Source organism: Bos indicus, chromosome 9 (assembly GCF_029378745.1).
Source record: "Bos indicus isolate NIAB-ARS_2022 breed Sahiwal x Tharparkar chromosome 9, NIAB-ARS_B.indTharparkar_mat_pri_1.0, whole genome shotgun sequence".
NCBI lineage: Eukaryota > Metazoa > Chordata > Mammalia > Artiodactyla > Bovidae > Bos > Bos indicus.
Genome location: NC_091768.1, coordinates 42,197,116 through 42,221,070, shown reverse-complemented (window position 1 = coordinate 42,221,070; position 23,955 = coordinate 42,197,116). Strand labels below are relative to the sequence as shown.

The window sequence follows — 23,955 nt, the reverse complement described above, 5'->3', positions numbered from 1 at the left end:
GTGGCAAGTGTATTTCTGAAAGTCATAATCCCAGTGTCCAAAATAGAGCCTGGGATAGTAACTGCGTTTCTGAAACGCCGCCGGGAAATCATTTCTTTTTCTAGGCGCGGAGTTTGAGTTTGTACTACTCGGGCAGGGCCAGCTGAGCACAAGTCTGCCCAACTTGATTGTCAAAAATGTTGACTTACTGTCCTGTCTCCTAAACCACCCTCAGGATTATGGTTTTGTATCTCATTTCCCTGATCTTCCACTTGGAAAAACAGAGGAGGTATAATTCTTGCTCTTTCTGGGTATCCCCAGACCCGGGTCCTGCTTGCTGCGCAGCACTAGCACCGCGAGGCGTACACGGGCGGGGGCTCCAGGCCCAGCCCAGGCCTCTGCGGAAAGTTGCGGTCACGTGCTGTGGCAGCAAACAGGGGCGCACAGCCAGCGCCCCTGAGCCTCCGGGGCCGAGGAACTGCTGCTCCCTCCAGAGGCCGGGGGCGGGGCGGGGAAGGGAGGAGAGGACGGGACGCAAACACTTGCACACACATACTCAGATCGAAAGCCTGGAGAAAGTGGGATCCGGAGCGGGCGGATAGAATTGCGGAGTGCTAGTATCTGTTCATCTCCCCCAGAGCGTGCGCTGAGGGCCAGAGAGCAGAAGGTGTGACCCTTGACCTTCGGCCAAGCCCACGCCAGGAGGTGAGGCTGGCAAACTCTTGTTCGACAAGTTCAAGCTGCTGGGAGAGCTTAAATAAGAATTAATCTCTTAGAGCTCGGGGATCACTCTCTAGGCGTGCGCTCTCCCGGCGCAGAACAGGAACCAGGGCACGAGAGAGCACAAGAATCGCGGGAAGGCAGGCAGGAGGAGTGGGGGACTAAGGCGGGGGAGGGAGCTCTCCAGAATCCCCGAACCCTGAGGGGAGGGGCCGGCCAGCGAAGTCCGCTGGGGACTAGCTGAGGGAGGGAAGCAGCTCTACCCTCCCGCCGTGCAAATGCAAAAATAATGGAGGCGAAATAGCTTCGCCCTGCTCGGGATGGGCTTTACTTCTGCAAGCCGGCAGCACCCTCCCGGCGGCTGGTGCCCAAATAGACAACGCGAAGGCCACGGGAACTCGGAGCCTCCAGCAAACCCCATCCCAGGCCCCAAGTCCGCACACAGCGTCCTCGCAGATAACTTTCCGTAGATAGTTGCAAAATGAATAATTACTCACCTCGGACCAGATCCAAGTTTTACCCAACAGAAGGGGCACGGGACCAAGAATGAACCAACTCACATGGCCATATCCGGCGTGCATAATCACACACAAACACACAGCCACCCAGTTCTTCCACGAATCTGTCTGGCCCTCTGGAGAGAAGGAGGAAAGCGTTTTGAGAAAGCTCCGGCTCCCCTCCCCTTCCCCCTTGCCATGAATATAATAATAATAATTCATTTTTTACTACAAGAGCAGCACCATCTTCACCGAAGCACCCGCATAGAGCCACACTTCCATATTCACACTTAACTCCTCAGCTCCGAGAGCGCCTGCATTTTCTTTGGGAGCCGCTTGGAGGTTCATTAATATCATTAGCATTTAACCCCCTCCCTCTTTCCATCCCCTCCCCGCACATGGCTGACGTCAGACCCCGCCAGGAGTTGGGGGAAAAGCTAAGTGGGCCAGGGACGCCCTATTCCCCTCCCCGCGGCTGCCTGTCAGAGCGCTTCTGGAGATATTACAGGGGACCCAGTCCGCAGCGACAGGCACAAAGTCACGGGGTAATGAACTTCGGGGACCCTCTGACGCTGCGTGCTCGGCTCTCCCCTGATAACGGGAGCTGGCCGCCTTTTCCCTCGGAAGACTTCCCAGCAATCTAGTTTTCCCACTCCGCGCTCGGATTTGGGCAGCGCGGAGCCCATCTGCCTGAGACTGCGGTTGTGCGTTTCCCTTCTTTCTGTAAAAGAGCAGCGGTCTGTAGCGATCTGCCCACACTCTGCATATGCCTAATATAGAGGGAGAAATTGAAGACTGAGAGACAGGAACGGTGAAAGAGAGGGGTTTGCCCTTTTTTTGCTCCGTAGAAAGACCATTTTCGTGTCTCCATCTCTGTTCTTCAATAGCCCTCTCTTGCCTGTCCTCCCTTCTCCCTCGGTCTGCCTGTCCGTCTATCCATTTGTCCGTACATGCGCGTGTTCATACCAAGCAACATTCCCAGCGGCTGCGGTTTTGCAAGAGACGGGAAGAAACTTAAGGATGCTTAAATTTCCACTGTGGAACGAATTCTGAGCGCCCAGAGAGCAGCGCAGCGCGCAACCGACACCCACCTGTCCGGCCCCGGAGCCTCCCAGGCTGGAGGGCGGCTGGAGAGCGGCGGCGCCCGGCGGCGAAGCGGGCGTTGCCGGCCGGGACTCGGGCAGCGCCCACCAACCGCTCCGCCCCGGCACCGCCAGCATGAGCAAGCCGGCCGGATCAACAAGTGGGTACCTATCGGGCCGCAGCGGGGCTCCGGCGCGCAGGCTGGGGCGGGCGCGCGGGGTGGCCAGGGAGGTCCAGCCCGGCTCTCCGAGGCTCCGAGCCCGGGAGAGGGATTCCAGAGGTGTGTGCGCTTTGGCCCAGCTCCCTGTATACTATGAGTCAGTGCCTTTCGTGGGGAGGGATGAACAATTTCGTTACCTCTGCATTGCTTGACCCCCCCACCCCCACCCCCCACTTCTCTCTGGTATGGTGGGAAGGTTGCGACCCAGGCAGCCCACCAGTCCCTCTCGAGTTGCCTCCACTTAGCCGCCAGGTGGGAAGTGGGGGTGTAGGGGGAGTCGGCGGGGGCGGGAACTAGGCCGCAGCCCCAGGCGGCAGCACAATAACACGCTCACTCCAAACTCCGAGCTCCAGGGCGCAAAAGCAACTCTGCGCAAAGCGGATTTTGAATGGAATGCTTTGCACCCCGTTTCTAGCTATTTCAAATAATCCTGTAAATTGGGAAGCAGAAACAATTTAAAAGTCACATTTTCCTTAATCCTAAATCCGCGTAGGTCATAACTGGGGAATTTAAAGTATGGCGAACCGCTCTAGCAAGGCGAGGACCAAATCCCTAATCCCAAGGACTTTTCGAGCGGGAGTTCGGCAGAGGCAGGAGAGTGCGGCCTGTTCCCTTCGCGCGCTTCTCTCCTTCCTTAAACTTGCTTAGCTGGAGGCTCTCCCTTGGGATACCAAGTCGCCGCCGATCTCTAATCGCCCCTAGACGCTCAAGTGCAGGGCTGAGTGTATGTACAAGGGTTTTTGCGTCCACCGTGTTTGCGGAACCCGAGAATGCGCAGGGCAGAGCAGGCACTGGGCCGGCGCGGCCGAAATGCTGGATCTCTGTGGGGGCGTTTCAGTTCCCGCCATCCGGTTGCCTGGCGCTGCGGTTTTCAGGGCCCCACGGCTGGAGATGGCCGCTGCCGAAGTCCCCACATCCCGAAGTGCTCTCGCCGCCCTTGGTTTTCGCTTATAGCATTTATGGCGCTTGTGATTTCCTCAAACACTCCCTCCCCTCACTCTCCCTTATTGTCCCGAGTCTTTGAAAGTTGGGAGAGTCCGAGATACTTCTGAGGACTGATAATGAAGTCCCACTTGAGTGGGATGCAATTCTTCCCCGCCCTCCCAAGAAGTGAGTTGTGTTTTCACTTTGTCCGTTTGTTTTGGTTTTGGGCGCTGCCATTTTAAAGATTAAAATGAACGTGAACTAAAAGAAAAAAATGAGAAATGTTTGGAACTAAGGCAGAGAGAGGAGAGAAGGAATCTTAGATGCCGCCGGAATCAGAGCCGACCCTGGTGGAGGACTGACGTTTCCAGTTTGCCTCGGGCCTACCTGACCCTGGCTGTCCGACTCTTCTGAGAAAGGAGGCGAACTCGCATATTTTTTGGGTGGCCCATGTTCTGGCGTATGACTGTCCTTCCCAGGAGGCTCAGGAGGAAAGCTTTCCTGGTGCATTCCGAGCCTCCATTGCAAAAACCGAAGCCGACAGTCCTAGGCAGGCCTCGGTGTGCTTGCTTGCCCTGTGACAGGCCCTTCGGTGTGCTTGCTTGGCCCTGTGACAGGCCCTTGGCTCTTTCCCTGGAAGTAAGGCGCCTTGCCCACTTAGGGTGCAGGGTCGCCGGGGTTGAGGGGCCTTGAAAAGTGAGGCCTCGAAAGTGAGAGAAGGGGCGGGCGCGAACTGGGTTCGCTGGGGACTGCGCCCGCATGGCAGCAGATGGCCTAGGATGCAGGCGGACCCTTCGGACTTTTAGGGGAAAAGGCAGAGGGCCACTGGGGAAACTTTGGAGTTTTCCAGCTTCCCAAGAGCCTAAGCTGGGCCTCCTAAACCTCGAGGCCGACACTGGTCCGGACGTCTCCGCAGAGGTTTCTCAGGGCCGCAGGACAGCAGCCCCCGCCCGCGGCGCCGCGGCATGCAGGCCTTCTCCAGACCGGTGGCGGCAGCCAGACCAAGGCTTGCAGCCCTCGAGCCCCGGGAGCGAGGAGGTCGGCTCGCAGCGGGCGAGGTCAGACCCGAGCCAGGCTGCGAGGTCTGCAACCCCAGCCTCGCTCGGATTCTCACAGCTGGAGAGCAGAGCGATGTCACCCGGGAGCCCCGCCTGGGTGGTAACAAGACCCCGGCCAGTCACCCCTGCAGCCCAGACTAACTTCTTTCAACAGCCTCTGATGGTAATTACAGTAATCGAAGCTGCCATATATCTTTAGGCAATTATGACACACAAAAAGCCCCGAGGGGACCCCCTGGCGAGGGAAGTTAAGAACGGTTTTCCAGCCTCAGGAAACTCCCGCCTGCCTCACGTCGGAGCTCGCTCGACTTGCTAAATGAGAGGAGCTTTGCAACGGGGTTAACCAGCTTGTCTCGTGACCCAAGTCACCTTAACGTGGCTGGGTGGCGGAGTCTGAGGCGCACACTCGCTCTGCCTCGGAATTTTCTCGTCCTCCCTCCTGTGCTCCGCCCCAGACTGGTGGGCCGGCTTCTGCTGTGCCCCGGGAGCCGCGGCCTGGAGGTGTGCGCAGGGACAGGGCCGACCTGGCGCGCCGGCTGGCCCCGGGGGCAGAGGAGCGAGGAGCCCCGCCCCCAGAGGCCGAAGGTGTGGCCCGCACCTCTGGTCCTTCCTCCACCGCATCGGGGTTCTCCAGAGATGCCTGTCCCTGGCCTCCTTTCTGGATGGGAAGCGGGAAAGAGAACCCTCACCGCGGCTCCTCCCTCGCGCTTATCTTGGCATCATCAAAAGTGCCGCCGGGAAGAGGAGGGTAGAGAGGGTGACAAGATGACTGGACCCCCAAATACGGACCCCAGCTTAGCCAGAGGCAGCGTGTTGTGCAGAGGAGTATGGCTGCAAAACATGGAGACCAAGTTTACAGCTTTCCAGAGTGAGGGCGGCTGCTGGGCGGCTGTTGAGTTCCCTTGGGCGCAGTGACAGGCCCGAAGGGGTGAGGGACAAGACCCGAGGTGACCTCCCCTGGCTCTCTCCAACTCCCTCCTCCCCCCAGGACAACCTCTCCTCCCACCCTGTGGGAGAGGGGGCGCCGAGGCGGTGGTCACCGCGCCGCGCGCCTCCCCCGCCGGCCTTTGTCGCCATCCGAATTCCCATGCTACTCTTTTTGACGGGTCACTGGTGGCTCTATAGGCAGGTGCTATGGCGGGGTTGTAATTGCCCGGGCCGAGCCTGGTGGTTACCAAACCCCCCTCCCCAACCCTGCCGCCCGCGTTCTCCCCGCCCCCACCCCCTGCAGCTCCTCCAAGGCCGCGCTCGGAGGTGCTCGCCCACTGGACGCCTTGGAATCCACTAGCAAGTTTCCACCCTGAGGCCTCGTGTCTTCCCCGCACTGCGCCCACGCTTCCTTTACTCCCCTGGCCCAGTTGTCCTCGCCCTGGCCTCCCATCACCCCAGTGGTCCCCAACCCAAGTGCTCCCGGTACCAGCTGCCAGCTTCACCCAGACCAAGCCGGAGGCCGCCCGGGCCCAGACTAGAGGCCTTCAAAGCGGTAGCAAAGGAAAAATTAAATGTAAAGAAGTTAATTATTAAGTAGTATTGTTGACTATCACCATCATCATTATCAGAGTATTAATTAAGTTAACCTTTTATTTACTCCTTTTGTTTGTGGGAGGAAGGATTTCTAAGTCTCTATGAACCGCTTCAGTCTTGCTGGACCCTTGAGCCCTATGGAAATGTAGTCCCTTTCCTTCTGAGTTTTTGAATTTTACCCTCTCCAGAACAGTCCTCGGGGCTCCGCGGTCATCCTAGACTTGAGGGGATTCCAAGAAGATTTCCCTTGAGTCAAGCGACTGTCAAGGCCATTGGGGCTGGAGGGCAGTCAAGAGAAACCAGTCAGATGGCTTTTAAAAATCAGCCTCAGACAGCGGTGAAAAAGCGGGAGTAAGGGACCCCATGCAGGATCTAGTGTGAGGAGATAGGACTTCAAGTAGGAAGACCCTGGGGAGTGGAGGGGGTGCTGTCCCACCCTAACTTGCCAGGAAATCAACATACTTACAACACTCTCCCCCTACTTGCCTAGCTCGGTACTAGTTACTTTGAGGAGAAAAAAAAATTTTTTTTTTTCCTGAAAGAAATTGTCAATAGCGATCCATCAAGCATTATTTTAAATAGGTAAAGTGAAAGTTGGGCAATTACCACTACCCTTATTATCATTAATAATCCTAGTATTAGCATTACAATAATAATCCTAATAATAACCACCGCCCGGCAGCTCAGCGAAACCTCGATTGCCTTCCAGCTGCCATCCCTGGTTCCAGCCGTGTTTGTTTTTCTTCTTTTCCCTTTTACATTTCAAGTTTGTCTCCTCGCGCGCTCACTAACAACTTTCTCTGTTAAATGCAAGAGCAAGGGAGGGAGGCGGCCAAACTTTTCGCGGAGCAGAAAGGCAGCAGCGGGCCGCGCTGCCGCCCCGGCCTGCTGTAATCTTTTATTCCAAAATGGGTCTCGGCGATTAGAGGAGACCCAAATACATGTAGCGGTGCATGAATAATGCTCATTGTAGGAAACTGACACTTGCTCAAGGAAAAAAAGTTTGGCTATAAAATCACTTCATTATTTGCTTTTACCGCAGCTTCGGTGCTAATCCCTTCGGAGGTCAGATTGCTTAGCATCTCTCTCTCCCTCTCCCCTTTCCTCCTTCTTCTCCGCCCTCCTCTCTCTCTCACCCCTTCCACACACACCCCCACCCCTTCCTTGTCTTTCCTGCGATTTCAGGCCGTATTTTAGATATTCCTTGTAAAGTGTGTGGCGACCGAAGCTCGGGGAAACACTACGGGGTCTACGCCTGCGACGGCTGCTCGGGGTTTTTCAAACGAAGTATCCGAAGGAATAGGACGTATGTCTGCAAATCTGGAAACCAGGTACCTTAGCAGGGCTGAGCTGCCCGGCTCCCCTCTGCCACCTCCCCTTCCTTTGTTTGTGCCAAGGCCTCCTCTGAGTTTCCAAACTGCTAGGGAGAGACCAGGCCCTGACCACTCCTGCCCTCTCCCCTCCTTCCTGCCTCAGCTCTCAGTGGTGCTTCTGCTTGGGAAAGGTGGGAAGAGGTAAGGGAAGAGAGCTGAGTTTGAAGGAGGAAGCTGAAATCCCAGGGCCTCTTTATGTCCTCTGTCAATCCCCTACCCCGCCCTTTTTTTCTAAATCCTCTGACACATTCCTACACTGGATAAGGCCCATACTCTGACTATAAAGCCAGCCCAGGGGATCTAAGGAAATTTAGAATCTAAACCACAAGTGCAGGCAGGTGAAAGGGCTGTTTTATGTTGCCTACCACCCCACCGCCATTTTTAGCAGCACTCAAGCTCAATGCTGTGACCTGGGTCTCAGGGCAGAAGTGAATCGCACAGGGCATCTCAGTCAAGGTTGAGATGCAAAGTGAGTATTGGCCAGTTGGGACAGACAGGATGTGCTGAATGAAGAACTGTGCCCTTTCAGTCTCAAAGAAGCAGGGCTGCTTGGCAGTGGGCAGTGGGCCTTCAGCACCCTTGTAAAGTTAGTTGAGCCTTGTCAGAAAAGGACAGAGTGAGCAAGAAGAGAAGGTGCCCAAGGAAGGAGTAACTGGCGGCCTTTCCATGGTTCCCATATCTTCTCCTTCTCTGCTTAGAAGGGGTGCCTGGTTGATTCTGTTTTGGTCTTGAGCAGGAACTGTCTCAAAGAGACATAGGAGTAGCGGCATGGGCTAAGTGTGAGCTAAAACTCCCAGAAAGAGTGAGCAGACCCCTCCCCCTGACTCAGTTTCCAGCTCAGAAGATCAGCCTTTTGGTCCCACACTTTCTTGGCCTTCTCCTTGGCCAGGCATACAGATCCTAAGTATAGAATGACCATCTCCACTCCCAAGAAGATCCTGGAGAGTGCAGTGGTCAGAAGTCATCCTTTGGTTACCAAAATGGTAAAAACATTTTCACTAATTAGTATATGTATTAATGTCTATGATATACTTACACATATATTGCTTGCTGCTAGTGAATTGTTTATCTTTTTCTGAAAGCTAAGTCTGCTCATGCCAAGTTCTGATAGATTTGGATTATCAACAGAAACAAGAACAAGAAGATACTGCATTTGGATAAGTTATTTTGAACTCTCCAGCCCTATTACCTGTTTAATTAAGTCCATAATTCTGTATCAGTTTCTCATGTCACCATTTGAACATCATGTTATATATACCCAGGACTGTATACCAGTAGCTCCACAGGAATATGGGATTACTGTGGGTCATCAGATTTGAGCAGGCCTCTACTTTATCTTTTATGCAATGCACAGAATTGGGGAATCAAAATCTCAGATGTTATGCTTGATATTTTCAAAGGGGTTGGCTGTCAACTCAAACATATTGATGTCAGTCCAAGTGCTTGTAAAGGAGTGATAATAGACTCATCAGGCATGGTGGTCCTCTTCTTGCACAGAAAATAAATGGCCCAAACTGAGGTATGCATCTTTCTCTCAGGCTCCAGATATTTATATACAGTTGATCTGATTTGAAGGCACTCGTAAGAACTAACGTAAGCTTCTATTTTGCATTAGTATGTTTATCAGAATACTAGAAGGATAACATTTGAGGATAGACATATGATTGCATTTAATTACACTGAGCTATTTAAACTTCTTTACATTGAGCTACTAGCCAGCAAAGATGCCCAGAAGAATTCAGTTAGGAAAAAAAATTATTTCCGTTTTCTCTTTTATTCTAAGATTAGGTAAAGAGCATTCCAATTCATCATTAACAGTAATGAGAATGTTTAGAAATTGTTATGAACTTCTGCTCTACCTTTATTTTGAATAAATCAACATATTTCAAATCAGAGGGGTATGATCTCATAAAACTGTGGTTTGAGTGTGTAATTTTTTCCTAAGGGGTATTTCAGAAAAATATGCTTACTCCAAATTCAGAGTATATGAATTTTAAGGTTATGGAACAAAATAAAAATACATTTATTTTATTATCTTTCTTCCCACTGTAAATGTAACAGTAGCATGTAATAAAAACAGAGGAGAGCACCAAAACTTCTTATGTATTTACTGTGTAGATATGACTCTTTATGTATCTATATATATGTTCCCTCAGTAATAACACCTAACATTGAATAAATTTCATTAGAAATTTTCTCTGTACTTTCCTCTTTTAATGGCCAATATTTTCCCAGAAAATTTCACTGGATAAAACATTTATTTTCTCATGCGTCTCAGATAAATATTTCTAAGGCAGCAGTTACCTCTATTTTTTCAGATATCATGCTAATATTCTCAGTCCATATTATCATTTTTTCAGACAGTCCATCACAGTATCTTCCAGGCCATATTTACATTGTGGACATTTCTAGAATTTGTCCAGGCCTTGGGCTCTTCCCTTCCCACCCTCACATCTGTAAGCCTTGCACTCCTAACCACTCTGGCTTCTGCCTCACCTTCCAGGATTGGCTGTGTTTCTATGAATCTGGGATGAGGGTAGTCTATAAAACAACTCTCAACCTGCTGGTTATAAGGATGGCTTCGAACACGTAGACAAGAGAGGAAACAGGAGAGTGGAGAATAATGAAATATTTATCTGACAGATAAATGGGCTCACCCAGAGAGTGACAGAAAGAGGTAGACTCAAGAGCTGAAAGCGGAAAGAATAGTTCGCGGGAGAGGGATGTGGCAGGGATCCGGGCAGGCAAGCCGGCTCGGTACACAGCTCTGAAGCCTCACTCCACCCGGGCAGGTCGCTGTCTTCGGTCCTGAAAAGTCTCGTCCCTGCTCCACCACCACTGCGCCTGGCGGAAGTTCCCCCTCGTGAGCTCCTCCCCGCACAGCGGGGTCTGGCAGTCCAGTCGCTCTGACTCTTCACCTGCTTGGAGCAGGACTTTCCTTCATAGGGTCAGGGACTGGTTTTGTTGAAGTAGCTCTGAGAATCCTAGCCCTTTCTCCCCCTGGCCCTGCGGGTGCCCAAGGCCCTCGCGATTTGCGGACCCAGGCTTGCCGCTTCGCGGTCTTTGGCCGGGTCCGTACTCGGCTTCCACGCGTTTTCCTCCGCCCAGCGCCGGCTTCTAGTCCCCACTCTAAAGGCCCTTGGGGCCGCTGACTACCTGCGCTTTGTTTCAGGGAGGCTGCCCGGTGGACAAGACTCACAGAAACCAGTGCAGGGCGTGTCGGCTGAAGAAGTGTTTGGAAGTCAACATGAACAAAGATGGTAATCTACTTATTCTTAGTTCATCTTATGTTGGTTGAGTAGTAAGTAAATTATGTATACAGAAAATAATGGCACTCCTATGCATGTAAATCATCTCCTGAGCGTTTCTTTCCAGACTCTGGGAATTGGCCTTAGTCATCTTTAGTCATCTCCCGGCTTGAGTCCCAGCCCCACCCCACTGAACTCCCCAGGGTAAGGCCAATGCCTTCATGGGGCCCTTGCACCTCACAACCATCCCCACGAAGCTAGCGTTCCTGAGGCCCCCACTCTGCTGGGGACACACTTGTGACGTTTCTGATCTCCCATCCAGATTTCTCTTCTCACGTCTCCTGGCAGCCCTTTTGTGGCCAGTTTTAAGCCTGTTAGCCTCCCACAGGGTCTTGCTGTCTGGATGTCTCTGGAAGAGAATATCCTATGGACTAGGAGACTGGTTGAAGGAGGACGGGCAGAGACATGAACAGGCAGAATGTCTAGCCCTTGTTTGTAGACTCACCAAGATCACAAAATCAGGACGGATGTTGTGGTGATCTGGGCTTCTCTCAGTTCTAAAGAAAGGGGCTGTAGTGAAAAGGTAACACTAGTGGGTGTCCCAGGCTAGACTTCAGCTCCCAGAAGTCTCAGCAAGAACTAGGTAGTCAGGGTGCTTCTTGGGCTTAGAGTGCAATCCAAGGGCGTGGCCGGCGGTGGCCTGGCCAGGGCGCCCCAGGCCGGGAAGGGAGCGGGAAGGAGGCGGGACTCATGGCCAGGAGGGAGGAACGGGGCCTCAGGACTGGGTGCGGAGTGGGCTTTGCCGTGAAGGAGGCCTGGGTGGGGTGGCATCCCCCTGAGGTACATACAGCTCCCACTGGGGAAGTTACGTCCTCCGCGGCCCAGGAAGCAGGAGGGAGCGTCCAACCTGTTGAACTTGTGTATTGACAAGTTGTCAAGCTCGTGGAGCGGAAGATTGCCCCGAATTAATTTGTTTGTTTAAACTGTTGGTGGTAATTGTCACATCTCCCTTGCCTTCCTCCAGCACATTCTGAGAGGGCTTTCCCTCATCCCATCCCCCGGCGGGCCCGGGCTCGGGTTCTTATCTCCCGGGCCCTCCAAGACCAAGTGGTATTTCCAAGTAGGGAGGGGGATGGAGGTGGGCGGAGTGGTCGTCGGACTGATTGAGGAAAGTCTGTGCAGAGACGCTGTGTGTGTGTGTGTGTGCGCGCGCGCAGACGCGCGCCCAGTGGCTCAATCCTGTCTTATGGCTCTTTGCGACGCCATGGATTGACTGTAGTCCTGCCAGGCTCCTCTATCCATGGGATCTCCCAGGCAAGAATACTGGAGTGGGTTCCCGACCCAGGGATCTAACGCTAGTCTCCTGCAATGCTTCCTCTACACTCTATTGAGGTCGAGACCTAGCCACTCCTGCCCAGAGGATCGCTGGTCTCCCTGCAACCTGCCTGGGCGCGGAGGAGCCCTGAACAGATAGAACACACGTAGTCTTGCCTGAGGCTCGGCCATTAGTGTGACACTTTGGGCCGGGATGCTTTTCTCGGCTTCAGCTTCCTTATGCAAACAGTGTACGGGTTAGACGGTCTCAGAGCGCCCTCCACCCTCACGTTCCTTCTCCCTGCTTCTCTTCACCTCCCGGGTGCCCTTGCCTGCCTAGACGCCCTGGTTGGCCGGAGAGCGCGGCAGCGTCTGTGTGATGACCACGTCTCTGATCTCGGGCGCGCGCCGGTCTTTGTGTCTCTGCAGCCGTGCAGCACGAGCGGGGCCCTCGGACGTCCACCATCCGCAAGCAGGTGGCCCTCTACTTCCGTGGACACAAGGAAGAGAACGGAGCAGCCGCGCACTTCCCCTCCGCCGCACTGCCCGCGCCGGCGTTCTTCACCGCGGTCACGCAGCTGGATCCCCACGGCCTGGAGCTAGCCGCCGTGTCAGCCACCCCGGAGCGCCAGACACTTGTGAGCCTGGCTCAGCCCACGCCCAAGGTCAGTGGCCTTGCTGGGCCCGAGGCCGTTCTGAGTGGAGGGCGGAGAGGGGCACGCCCATTCTTTCTCAGCTGGGATAGCTCAAGCAACACTTAGGGCGAGAGACCTGAAGGGGTCCTCAATGCTTGGCCGAGCTCTGCGGGGAGCACTCGACCTCCCGCTCTCCCCTGTTGAGCTGGGGTGCTCAAGCTTCAGTGTGTAGTAAAGTCACTCTCTGAGCTGACTACAACTGGGGACTTCTAGGGCCATTCCCCCTTAGAGCAAATTTGAGGTGGATCCCAGGAACCTCCACCTTTAGAAAACACCTCTAGTGTCAAAGCCTGTCTGAACTAAAAGAGCAGCCTAAAGTGTTCCTGAAGGACAGAAGAGCTGAGTTGTTTTTAGAAGAAAGAAGTTGCCTGCAGCTGGCAGAAGAGCACCTTGAATTGCAACTGCAGGGATCTAATCTCTTGGACAAGGTCCTTAATGCAAGAGAGAAATGTGGAGCTCACCCTGTTAGGACAGTATGAAGAACCTGGCTTCATTTCCCACTCCACTTCTGAGTCACATGAATTTATACAAGGACTGAGCCTCTCCTAGCAGGGCCACAGCCAGAACCACCTCAAAAGGTACCCCTAGGGACTACCTTCCAGACTTCCAGCTGTTACCTACACAGATTCCCCACTCCAGGCCAAGAGGCCTCCAGATCTCCCCCAGACAAAGGCCAGCTGCAGCCCCACACTGCAGGGAAGCCAAACACCTGGGCGCATGCACAATATTTAATATTGCTTTCTTACCCTTGATGTGTATAATAAGCTTGGGAAAGTAGTGTTATGAATATGTTGTCAGTTATGAATGGGAATGCTCTGTGAATGATTAAGATGTCTAATTGAAATATTTCCATAATATACTAATCCTTTCTAAAAATACTCATATGCATATTTGTGTTTGGGATGCCTATTAATTTATACTTTTTTCCACATCTATTTTTATTTACTCAAATGCAAGAAGCTCTTCTCTAAACTGGGAGACAGGCCTGGCACTAGGCTCAGCCTGAGGAAAATTTGCTGCAGAGGATAGAAAAGCCACATGCCCCTCTTGATGGAAAAGGCCGCCAAAGAGTGGAATGAGCCTCTCCCAATAATTATTATTTCCCAGATTCTATAGGTGTTCCTGTCTCCTTCCTTGGTCTAATTAGAAAACTTCAACAGTGGCTCTTCTTGCAGAGCTGTTGTTCCCTTACTCCCTGATTTTTCTCTTTCTTCCCTACCCAGTATCCCCATGAAGTGAATGGGACCCCAATGTATCTCTATGAAGTGGCCACAGAATCAGTGTGTGAATCAGCTGCCAGGCTTCTATTTATGAGCATCAAGTGGGCTAAGAGTGTGCCAGCTTTCTCCACGCTATCTTTGCAAGACCAGGTAGGACCAAAAGGGCACTGAGCTCTTGGGGGAAGAGGGTTGGGAAAGAAGCAACAGTTGTTAGGCTTATGAAACTAAATGCTACTTGGATAAATCAGAGCCAGGCATCCATTCTTAACAGCAGTGAGAAGGTGATTTTTCTTAGCTTCTTGCTATGGCTTCAAAATATCTAGCTATGGAATCCTTACTAAGAAGTGTAATTGTGTTATTTCAGGAAAGTTGGATATGATCTGTAAGAAACAAATATACAAGATCATTTTCTTTTTTAGTTTAATTGGAACATCAAATTTAATCACAAATTTTAAAAATCATAAATCTTAATGATTTTTTAAATTGTTAATAAAGCAGTGTTTTCTTAAGAACACTGGAACTGAGAGAAATAGAAGGTGATGAGAGTATTCCCTGGTTAGATTTTGAGAACTAATCTCATTTTATATTTGCAGCTTTTATTTTTCATTATGATGCTCATATTTTTGGCCACTGATGTATCAGCATGAAGGATTAAAGGGTGTGTTGCACAGCTCCCTTGATTCTTTAAATGCTTTTAGAGATTTTGTGAACAAATAGGTCTGGTGCATAATCCTGTGATTGTAAATGACAGTAAGAGGGAGAAAAAAATTATGTGCTGTTAAAATTGTGTCATACCAAAACTCAGAAGTTTTATTGTTAGAAATATCATAAATGGCCTCTGCCATAATTTTCTATCCTTAAGGGAAAGAAAGAAAATGAAGTATTCACAAAAATTGGCTGTTACCAGTACATTCATGGAAATTAATGACAAATTTCCCAAAAGGCTAATAAGTAGTTCCAAAAGCAAAGGATTTGTTTCTTTAATTCATTTTATACCTAATTAAAGCATAATAGTGCCCCTTAATATGAAGTATGTTTCCTACAGAGAGACCTGGCAATGTGCTCAAAACATTTAATCTTCTAGCATGGGATATGCTTTCTTTTGTGGCCTGGACTTTCAGACATGGTTAGAATTAGACATTGTTTACCTTGCATTTTGAAAGTATTATTTTCTGTACTTAATGCAATAAAGCTGAAAATAAAGCATTTTGAAAATTAAACCCTTCGGTCTAATTGTGATTTTGGTTACAAGCCTTCACAATTCAGCTCTTAGCATTCAGAAGGAAATCCTCTCACATAAATCATCCAGGATTACTGGTTTTGGAGAGATTTTTCAAAAACAGATTTTTCAAGATGGTTAGTTTTTATCTTTGACCAGATTTACTTGTAGACTCTGACCATTTGCTCTGTGTGTGTGTGTCTGTCTGTCTGTAAGTTGGCTATTTTTCCTCAAAACAAGTATTTGTAGACTCCTTAATCCAAACAAAATTTACTTACTATCTGCCACTTAGCCCTTCAGTGGAAACCCTTCAACAAGCAAACTGCAGTGAAGTGGAATCCAGTATATTAATTTGGAAAAGGAGCCAGATTTTCATTTTAAATATTCAGTAGCACATTTCAATAGAATGAAAATGACAAGCACCTTGATGCTGTCCACTTATGAGTCTCAGAAAAATCAGGCAGTGAGATGAGGTAAACTCAGCAAAACCCAATTAACATAATTACACCCTGATTTCCCTGCATGCCTCTTGGGAATTAGTGATCGCTCTCCCAGCCCAGCCCCCTCAACCCTCCAGGGAGATGGGGGCCCACATCAGCATGCTTAGTCTGGAATCCTCAACCCTGATAATATCAACATTTTCTATGCGAGGAATCTGCCTGCTGACCTGTTGTTGGCATTTCATAGGGCCTGGGTCACCCATGAAGTTTCTAGGTAGTCAGGAACAAATGGATGCAAGGACAAGAAGGGTAAACCCTTTTCCAAGGGAAGCAAAATTGGGGAAATTGGAGTGACTGACTCTCGAGTGCATGTGCAAGTATAGACACCTTTTAAAAAGGAAAATATGAGAAAATAAGGGAAAGCTAAAATATTCAGAGGAAAAACTACCAGGCATTTAAAACACTTTTTAAAATGATAGAAATTTACATATTGAAATTGTTTATAAATTTATAAATTACACACTATATTATATTATACATCTATTGTATGACAGCTGATGCTTTTGGAAGATGCTTGGAGAGAACTGTTTGTTCTAGGAATAGCACAATGGGCCATTCCGGTTGATGCTAACACTCTACTGGCTGTATCTGGTAAGAATTGCACAATTTAATGACTTTGTTGTAGAAATTACCATAAAAATACATTACTGAAAAAAGAACAACATGTAAAGAATAACAAATTCCTGCTGAACAATAGAGTATACCTGTCATTTATAAATCTATATTTAAATGCAAATAATGTTGTTTTGTTGTATTCATGACTGCTTGCATTGTTATTTAAATGCAAATTACTGTGTTTGTTATTATCCAAGAGAAGATTTTATATTAACTTTCATACAATATAGCCAGTTTACATAGAATCAGATATCTTAGAGTGACAATTGAATAGATATTGATATGCAGGATTTTGTCAAAAATCAATATTAAATCATGAAAATGCCTTCATGTTAGAGCATTTATTGCATATTTTTATTCTAGGCATGAATGGTGACAACACAGATTCCCAGAAGCTGAACAAGATCATATCTGAAATACAGGCTTTACAAGAGGTGGTGGCGCGGTTTAGACAACTCCGGTTAGATGCTACCGAATTTGCCTGTCTAAAATGCATCGTCACTTTCAAAGCTGGTAAGCAGACACAAACTGCTGTCTCTTCTTCCAGTTTTGCCATCTCACTAACTCAATTCAGTTCAGTTGCTCAGTTGTGTCCGAACCCTTGTGACCCCATGGACTGCAGTACACCAGGTCTCCCTGTCTATCACCAACTCCCAGAGCTCACTCAAACTCATGTCCATTGAGTCAGTGATGCCATCCAACCATCTCATCCCCTGTCGTCCCCTTCTCCTCCCACCTTCAATCTTTCCCAGCATCAGGGTCTTTTCAAATGAGTCAGTTCTTCACATCAGGTGGCCAAAGTATTAGAGTTTCAGCTTTAGCATCAGTCCTTCCAATGAATATTCAGGACTGATTTCTTTGGAAATCAGTCTAGCTGGATCTTCTTGCAGTCCATGAGATTCTCAAGAGTCTTCTCTATACAGTTCAAAAGCATCAATTCTTTGGCGCTCAGCTTTCTTCATAGTCCAACTCTCACAGCCATACATGACTACTGGAAAAACCATAGCTTTGACTAGATGGACCTTTGTTGGCAAAGTAATGTCTCTGCTTTTTAATATGCTGTCTAGGTTGATCATAACTTTTCTTCCAAGTTGTAAACATCTTTTAATTTCATGGCTGCAGTCACCATCTCCAGTGATTTTGGAGCCCCCCAAAATAAAGTCTCTCACTGTTTCCACTGCTTCCCCATCTATTTGCCATGAAGTGATGGGGCCAAATGCCATGATCTTAGTTTTCTGAATGTTGAGTTTTTTGTTTTTTTTTTTTTCGCGCCACCCCACCTCCCCCCGCCCGCCCGCCCACCAGCCACTGCACCGGGCCAGGCCTGAATGTTGAGTTTTAAGCCAGCTTTTTCACTCTCCTCTTTCACTTTCATCATGAAGCTCTTTAGTTCTTCTTCACTTTCTGCCATAAGGGTGGTGTCATCTGCATATCTGAGGTTATTGATATTTCTCCTGGCAATCTTGATTCCAGCTTGTGTTTCATCCAGTCCAGTGCTTCTCATGATGTACTGACTCTCATCCGTCTCCAAGTCCAAAAGAGAGGTGATGGCTTTCAAGAGAGCTGATACTCTTAGTCTGACTCCATTGGACCTGCATGTTTTTCTGCTTGTTGACTATCCACTTCCAGAGAGTGTTTTCCCCATCTGCATTCCTGTGCTGCTTCTCACAATTTCATGGTCTTCATTTCTAGTTCCTACACACAGTGGTTCTGAACTGAGAAGTTTCCGGAATGCTGCCGCCATCGCCGCTCTTCAAGACGAGGCTCAGCTAACTCTCAACAGCTACATCCATACCAGGTGACCCTTGTTTGCCTTGAACATGTACTTAAGAAAATTGTTTCCATTGTGAATGCGTGAGCAGGCAGTAGAAAGCCAGTTCAAACACTGCGACTAATTATCCTGTTGCCAAGCTAGTTAATTTAATTAGAATCTACGCCCTCATCTATATCTAAGGGTAGGGGAGAGAAGCAAATCAAATTAGGTTATCAAAGTGAAAGCACTGCCAGACACCTTACTCTTGTCCCAGATGAACAAGTTGATCCATCAATATAGCTGAACACATCTAAGGGAATGCGTATCACCCATCGGCTGTCTGTAGAAACTCTCAGTCACTGGGGTTCCGGCAGTGCTCCTCCTGGCCCACCAAACAAGCAAATCCACCACAAGGTCTGTAGACCTTCTGTTTCCATTTTCATATGAAAAAAGCAAGGCTTTTAAAAGAGCAATGGAACCTTGCTAGTTTACTAAGTTAGGACTGCAGTAGATCTGAGGTTAGAATACAGTTGCTATTCTTTTTTATTCTCTAGATTGATCTTGAAGGGAAGCCCATGGGAACCTGCCTCTATCATCTCAGCATCACCCACAGACACTCTGCTGGGAGTAACTATATCAAATGGGTAGAGGGCACTAATACTTTCGTTACTAAAGGGAGTCAGAGAAACCCTGAGTCACCTGTATTCATTTGGGATGATACCACTTCTGGAAAGATCACCTTATTTCTTTATAAATCCCCTTTTGAATACTAATAAGTAAAACTGTTCCCTGTCCCAGAGTCGTTGAAGGTCACATTCAGAACTCCTATTCCTGAAAGCTTTAGGGTTCATAGCAGATCTTTAGTAGCTGACAGCAACCAGTATCTATTGAGCGCTTACCATGTACCTTACAACCCAGCATGTTGTGATTTTCCCTGAAAGTAGAGGGAGTATATAAACAAATAAATTTGTAAAATGTGAGTTTAAAAACAACAACAACTGTTCCCTGTCCATGGAATATCACTGAAACTGTGATGTGTGATAGTGCATGTATATGTTTTTCCAAACTAAAGTCCCATGGCTTTTAAATTTAAAATCCACATTAAATTTTAGAATGTATATAGTAAGCACCTAAGACTTGTTCAGAATTATAAAATGGAGCAGTACATAATTTGGGCACTTTTTTCCCCATTAAAAACTAACTTGTAAAAAAAAAGAACTAACTTGTATAACCTAACTGACCTCTGACTTAGAGTCTTAAGGCATAAAGAACATCACCCCGGAAGAATATGACACTAGGTATTGATTCAGCCCTTGCTGAGCCCTTGCTTTTTGTAGGGTGGCTCATGAACACTGTGGGACACGAGAAAGGACTATCCATTATCATTGCAGGAAGTAAGCAGAAGTGTTCATCAGACCAGGGAAGAGAAAAAGCAAAGTGGGGAGTGAGAGATGAATTCTAGTTGGATGGAGTAGGAAAAAAATCTGGAAAGTCTGGTGGGTGGAGAAGACAGGTGAGCTGGTCCTTGGATTCCAGCAGGGGAGAAGGTGACCAACAGGAGCCAGAGAAAGGGCTGGTAGAGGTGCCAGGGGAGGTGCCAGAGAGGGAGTAAGGAGAGTCTGAGAGAACCTGACATTTCGAGAGCTGCTTTTAGGATGACTTGAGAGAGTTAAGGGCTTTCCAGGTGGTACTAGTGGTAAAGAACCTGCCTGCCAATTCAGGAGATATAACAGAAGTAGGTTCTATCCCTACGTCGGGAAGACCCCCTCGTGGAGGGCATGGCAATCTGCTCCAGTATACTTGCCTAGAGAATCCCATTACAGAGGAGCCTGGGGGGGCTATAGTCAGTCTATAGAGTTGCACAGAGTCAGACATGACTGAAGTGATTTAGCACGCACAAGAGCATTAAACCACAAATTAACAGAAGTCTATTTTGGAAAAATGATGAGTATACTACTTCTCCCTTACCCTCAAAACAAAGAAATTATTAAGGGAAGGAACACATCTACTTTGACATGAGCTTTGTATTTCATGATATCAGCTAGAGCTATAATTTAATATTAATGTCTAGAGTCATAAATGTGACAAAACTAACTATACCTTACTTCTTAGCTCCTTCAAGTCAGTGAACATTCTCCTCTAGCACTTTTCTGTCTAGAAGAATCTGAAATCTAAATGAAAAGTTAACGTTGCAAACTGAGCTAATTGTGCATTAATTGTTAAACCTGAAAACTGACCTAATTGTTACAGCCCTGTAAGTGATTTCTCTAATAATCTAGGACATAAGGAGAGGGCTAGAAATTGGCATTTCACACAAACTATACATAACTGTGTGTAATAACCATATATAATAATGAACAATTTAGTTATATATAATAAACTATATAGCTGACAATCAAATACATGGATCTGTGACAGACACAGAACAGTTACACTTGAAACAAGAAAACTTCCAGTTATGTATGCTGATGGATGGAGTCAGGGGCCTAGATATTCTACAAAATAATTTTGAGCAGTCAGAGAGCCTCTTTCTTTCTCTCTCTGTCTCTGTCTCACACACACATACACATGGTTGTTGTTTCTGGGTAGTACAGTACTCCACATATAATAAACACTTAATTTGTGTTGACTGACTAACCAGCCCCTTCCTAATTAGAAGATAAAAGAAGTGGGTGAGTAGGTGAGTGGATAATCTACTCACAGAAAATCAAGAGTTAATTGTCTATGAAGTCTCCAAAAGCTATCCTTTCTGTCATTATTTCCCAGTGTTTTCTCACTGGGGGAAACGTCAGCACATGGAGTGGTTGCTGCAGACAAGATGGGGGCTTGTCTAGGCCATCACTGCTTCCCACCCGCTGCAGGGGGCTTCTCTCCTCTGCCTGCCTGGGAAAGGAAACAGAGTTGTTGAAGAGAGTAAGTGGCCAAGGTGAAAGGGAAACATGGGTCTTCCTCTACTTTCCAGGAAACATAGGAGATGCTTTCAGCAAGGAGAGCAAATGCGATTTATGTGTTGTTGTTGTTGTTGTTGTTTTTCTCCTGTGGGGAGGCTCCACCATGTCCATTCCAGATCATTAAATGTAGTCTGGCCGGGCAGTGAAAGAGCCAAACGAGATCCTCAGAGGCCCAGAATGAATTGTCAGCCTAGAATCAGGTTGAAGAGAGGGACTCTCTTGTGCTCAAAACTTAGAGACAAGCATGAAAGTTGTTCCCCTGGTCTCTGTTTGCACAGTGGGGTTATTGGGCATTTAAACTCAATTTTCGGTTACCTAACTCCTGTGTAGGATATGATATCTGTCAGTTTCTAGCACTTGTGGCCAGCCATGAGTTGAACCTGGCTGAGTCAGTCTTTTGGGTGGTTTGTGTCAGTGCATGGAGCCCTCCTGAATTGATAACCTGATTCCAAGCTATAGACTGAAGAAGCATCTGAGCTGCAGTGAGGAGGTGGCTTACAGGCATCTAAAAGCAGCAGAAGATTGAACTTGTACATCTGAGTACAGATATATGTTGGACATCAAGAGAGGAAATTGTTCAGCAATTTCTCACATCTTTAATTATATGCCAATTTCATTGACATGAAAGTTGGGTGGCACTGCCATGCAACAGAGCTTAGTCTTTAATTTGCAGTGTAATAAAGATGGAATTATTCCTGAGAGTGACTAAGTATAGTGCCTGAATAATAATTTGGATAATTGCTCGGAAAAAGAATCCATTTCATTTGAGGGAAATAGCCTGGTGAAGGAGTCTTGAGAATCAGAAAATGTGGATGTTATCACTAGTTTTTACATCAGTACTAGTGGTTGGTGTCTATACTAGCAACCTTAAGTTTATTATTTGGTCTAAATTGAGTACCGTATTTCTTAAAAAAATTTTTTTTCCCAAATAAAATGCAACCCCTGTGCTAATGATGAGACTGTCACCATGTGCTTTTGGCAGCGTCATTATGTTCTCTGTGCCTGTTATTCCACCTGCCGAATAGGGACAGTACTGCCTGGATAGGACCCTGTAGTATGTTATTAAAGAGGCTCAGTCAGGAAGTTATGCTGAAGATGATGTGTGTTCAAGGACAGATATTAAGCCTGTTCGTGATGGATCTTACCTTGCTTTCATGGCTTCTCCTATTCCAGATACCCCACTCAACCTTGTCGCTTTGGAAAACTCCTGTTACTTTTGCCAGCTTTACGTTCTATTAGCCCATCAACCATAGAGGAAGTGTTTTTCAAAAAAACCATCGGCAATGTGCCAATTACAAGACTGCTTTCAGATATGTACAAATCCAGTGATATCTAAGCTCTCCAAGTCCCCACTTTTCAGGATGGGACAGTATCTGATGAACTTCTACCCATGGAGAACAAACCTCAACTAACAAACCCTTCAGGAAGAATAAATCTGGGAATATGTAGCCTTCAGAAAAGAAATGTCAACTGACACGAAACGATTTCAGTAGCTCTGACCTGCTGCCTCACCCAGGGTAGGGCGGCCTGGAAGGAAAAGGGTATAGAAGGACCGCCTGAGCAGAGAGGACTCACTGCTGCCATGCCCTGGGAAGGGGCCGAATTTGGGGTTGCCACAGGCCGTGCCATTCTGCCTCTTACCTGGAAGATCAGGCTGAACTACCAATAGCTGAAACATAAGTAGAACTTTCTTTTCCCTTTTAGCATATAAAGTTGGGTAACCAAATATAGCTCTGTGTATAACATCATACAGCAGCCTTCAGAACTATTTTATGTTGAAGAATTTATTTTAAAAATAATGCTTAGGTTTTAAATCAAAAGTTTTATCAAAAGTTTCCCTTCTATTGTACTGCATCATAAAGTGGCCTTCAGAACTGAATTAATATGTGAAGGGTAGCTTATGCTGTGAGATTTGCTTTTTCTCTATCTTTTTCCTTTCTCTTTCTTGCTTCCTCCTCCTCCCCCTTCCCTTCTCTCTCCCGTTCCTTCTCCCCTTCCCCCACTCTCCTCCTCCTCCTTCTTCTCAGTACCATAGGCCAGGCAACCTTGTCAAAGGAATTGGTGGACGAAAATGAGATTCTCACCACGACTTCAGGTTGGATAACATCTCAAAACTAGAAGAGCTTTACTAAAAGAACCCAAGTCGAGGGAGGATGAATAAAAACAGCAAAACCAAATAAAGTGGAGATGAGTGATGGAGTGAGGCAGACCGCTGTCCCATTAACATAGTGCTGAAACCAAAGGCAGTGGGGGTCCAAACTCATGTTTCAGTGAGTCACACCAGATAGTAAATGAACAGAGACATGAGACCAGAAGGAATTTCAAGGAGATGGATGCTAAAAGTCTTCTTGATCCATTGCTAACAGCCTGAGACTCTTCAATGCCTTTCAGAAAACTGGTTTCTAGTAAAGCTTTGAATGCCTGCACATGCACACACACACACACTTTGTCCTACACTGTAAGCTGCTCCTTTGGTATGAATCTCTACTTATGGAAGTGTAGAAACAAACATTTAAAAATAGCTGCTGTACTTTTCACATTTTGATTTATTAGGTACTAGCACTGAGGGAAAATATTCAGCACTTGGACTATTATAGGATGAGTAAAACTTTCCTTGTACAAAGTGGAATTAACTGATTTGTGAAGTTAAAAGGTTGTACTCATTGTATTTACAAAGAATAAAAAATATATTGAATTTAAATGAACTCTGCCTGGTTTCTTACTCTCCATCCCTGGCTGGTCCTCATTCACTAGAGACAAGGTAGCAGTGGCAGCTGGTGTAAAAACTGAAGCTCAGAGCACTGCAGCCTGAAGAACTGAACCACAAAGGCAATTTCCTTGTTACAGTGAATCCCATTTGTAAAACGATGAATAAAGAAATAAAACATAAGATTCCATTCTCTGCCGCTTTCAAATGTAATTGCATCTGTTAGAAAAATTGCTGTGTGAGGAAGAAAGAGGCCGATTAACAGAGTCTTCATTCACTTGCTCCTCTGTTTCTAACTCTCTTGCCAACATTTCAGTCCTGACCAGGAACTTAAGAATTTATTTAATGATAAAAA

General features: G+C 47.6%; 1 protein-coding gene across 2 annotated transcripts; it reads left to right on the top strand.

Moving 5' to 3' along the window:
• The first annotated feature begins 1,522 nt into the window (after positions 1-1,522).
• On the top strand, positions 1,523-23,594 carry NR2E1 (nuclear receptor subfamily 2 group E member 1). 2 transcript variants are annotated; one of them, XM_070795992.1, is made up of 9 exons: positions 1,523-2,439; positions 7,191-7,336; positions 10,551-10,638; positions 12,370-12,605; positions 13,859-14,005; positions 16,069-16,165; positions 16,553-16,702; positions 17,882-17,987; positions 18,497-22,060. In XM_070795992.1, exons 1-9 carry the CDS (start codon positions 2,415-2,417, stop codon positions 18,588-18,590), a joined length of 1,089 nt encoding a protein of 362 aa, XP_070652093.1. In that variant the 5' UTR covers positions 1,523-2,414; the 3' UTR covers positions 18,591-22,060. The 2 variants fall into 2 exon arrangements, with proteins under 2 accessions (XP_070652093.1, XP_070652092.1); XM_070795991.1 differs by lacking the exon at positions 18,497-22,060 and adding an exon at positions 22,067-23,594 and having other exon boundaries at positions 1,536-2,439.
• Positions 23,595-23,955: the final 361 nt, after the last annotated feature.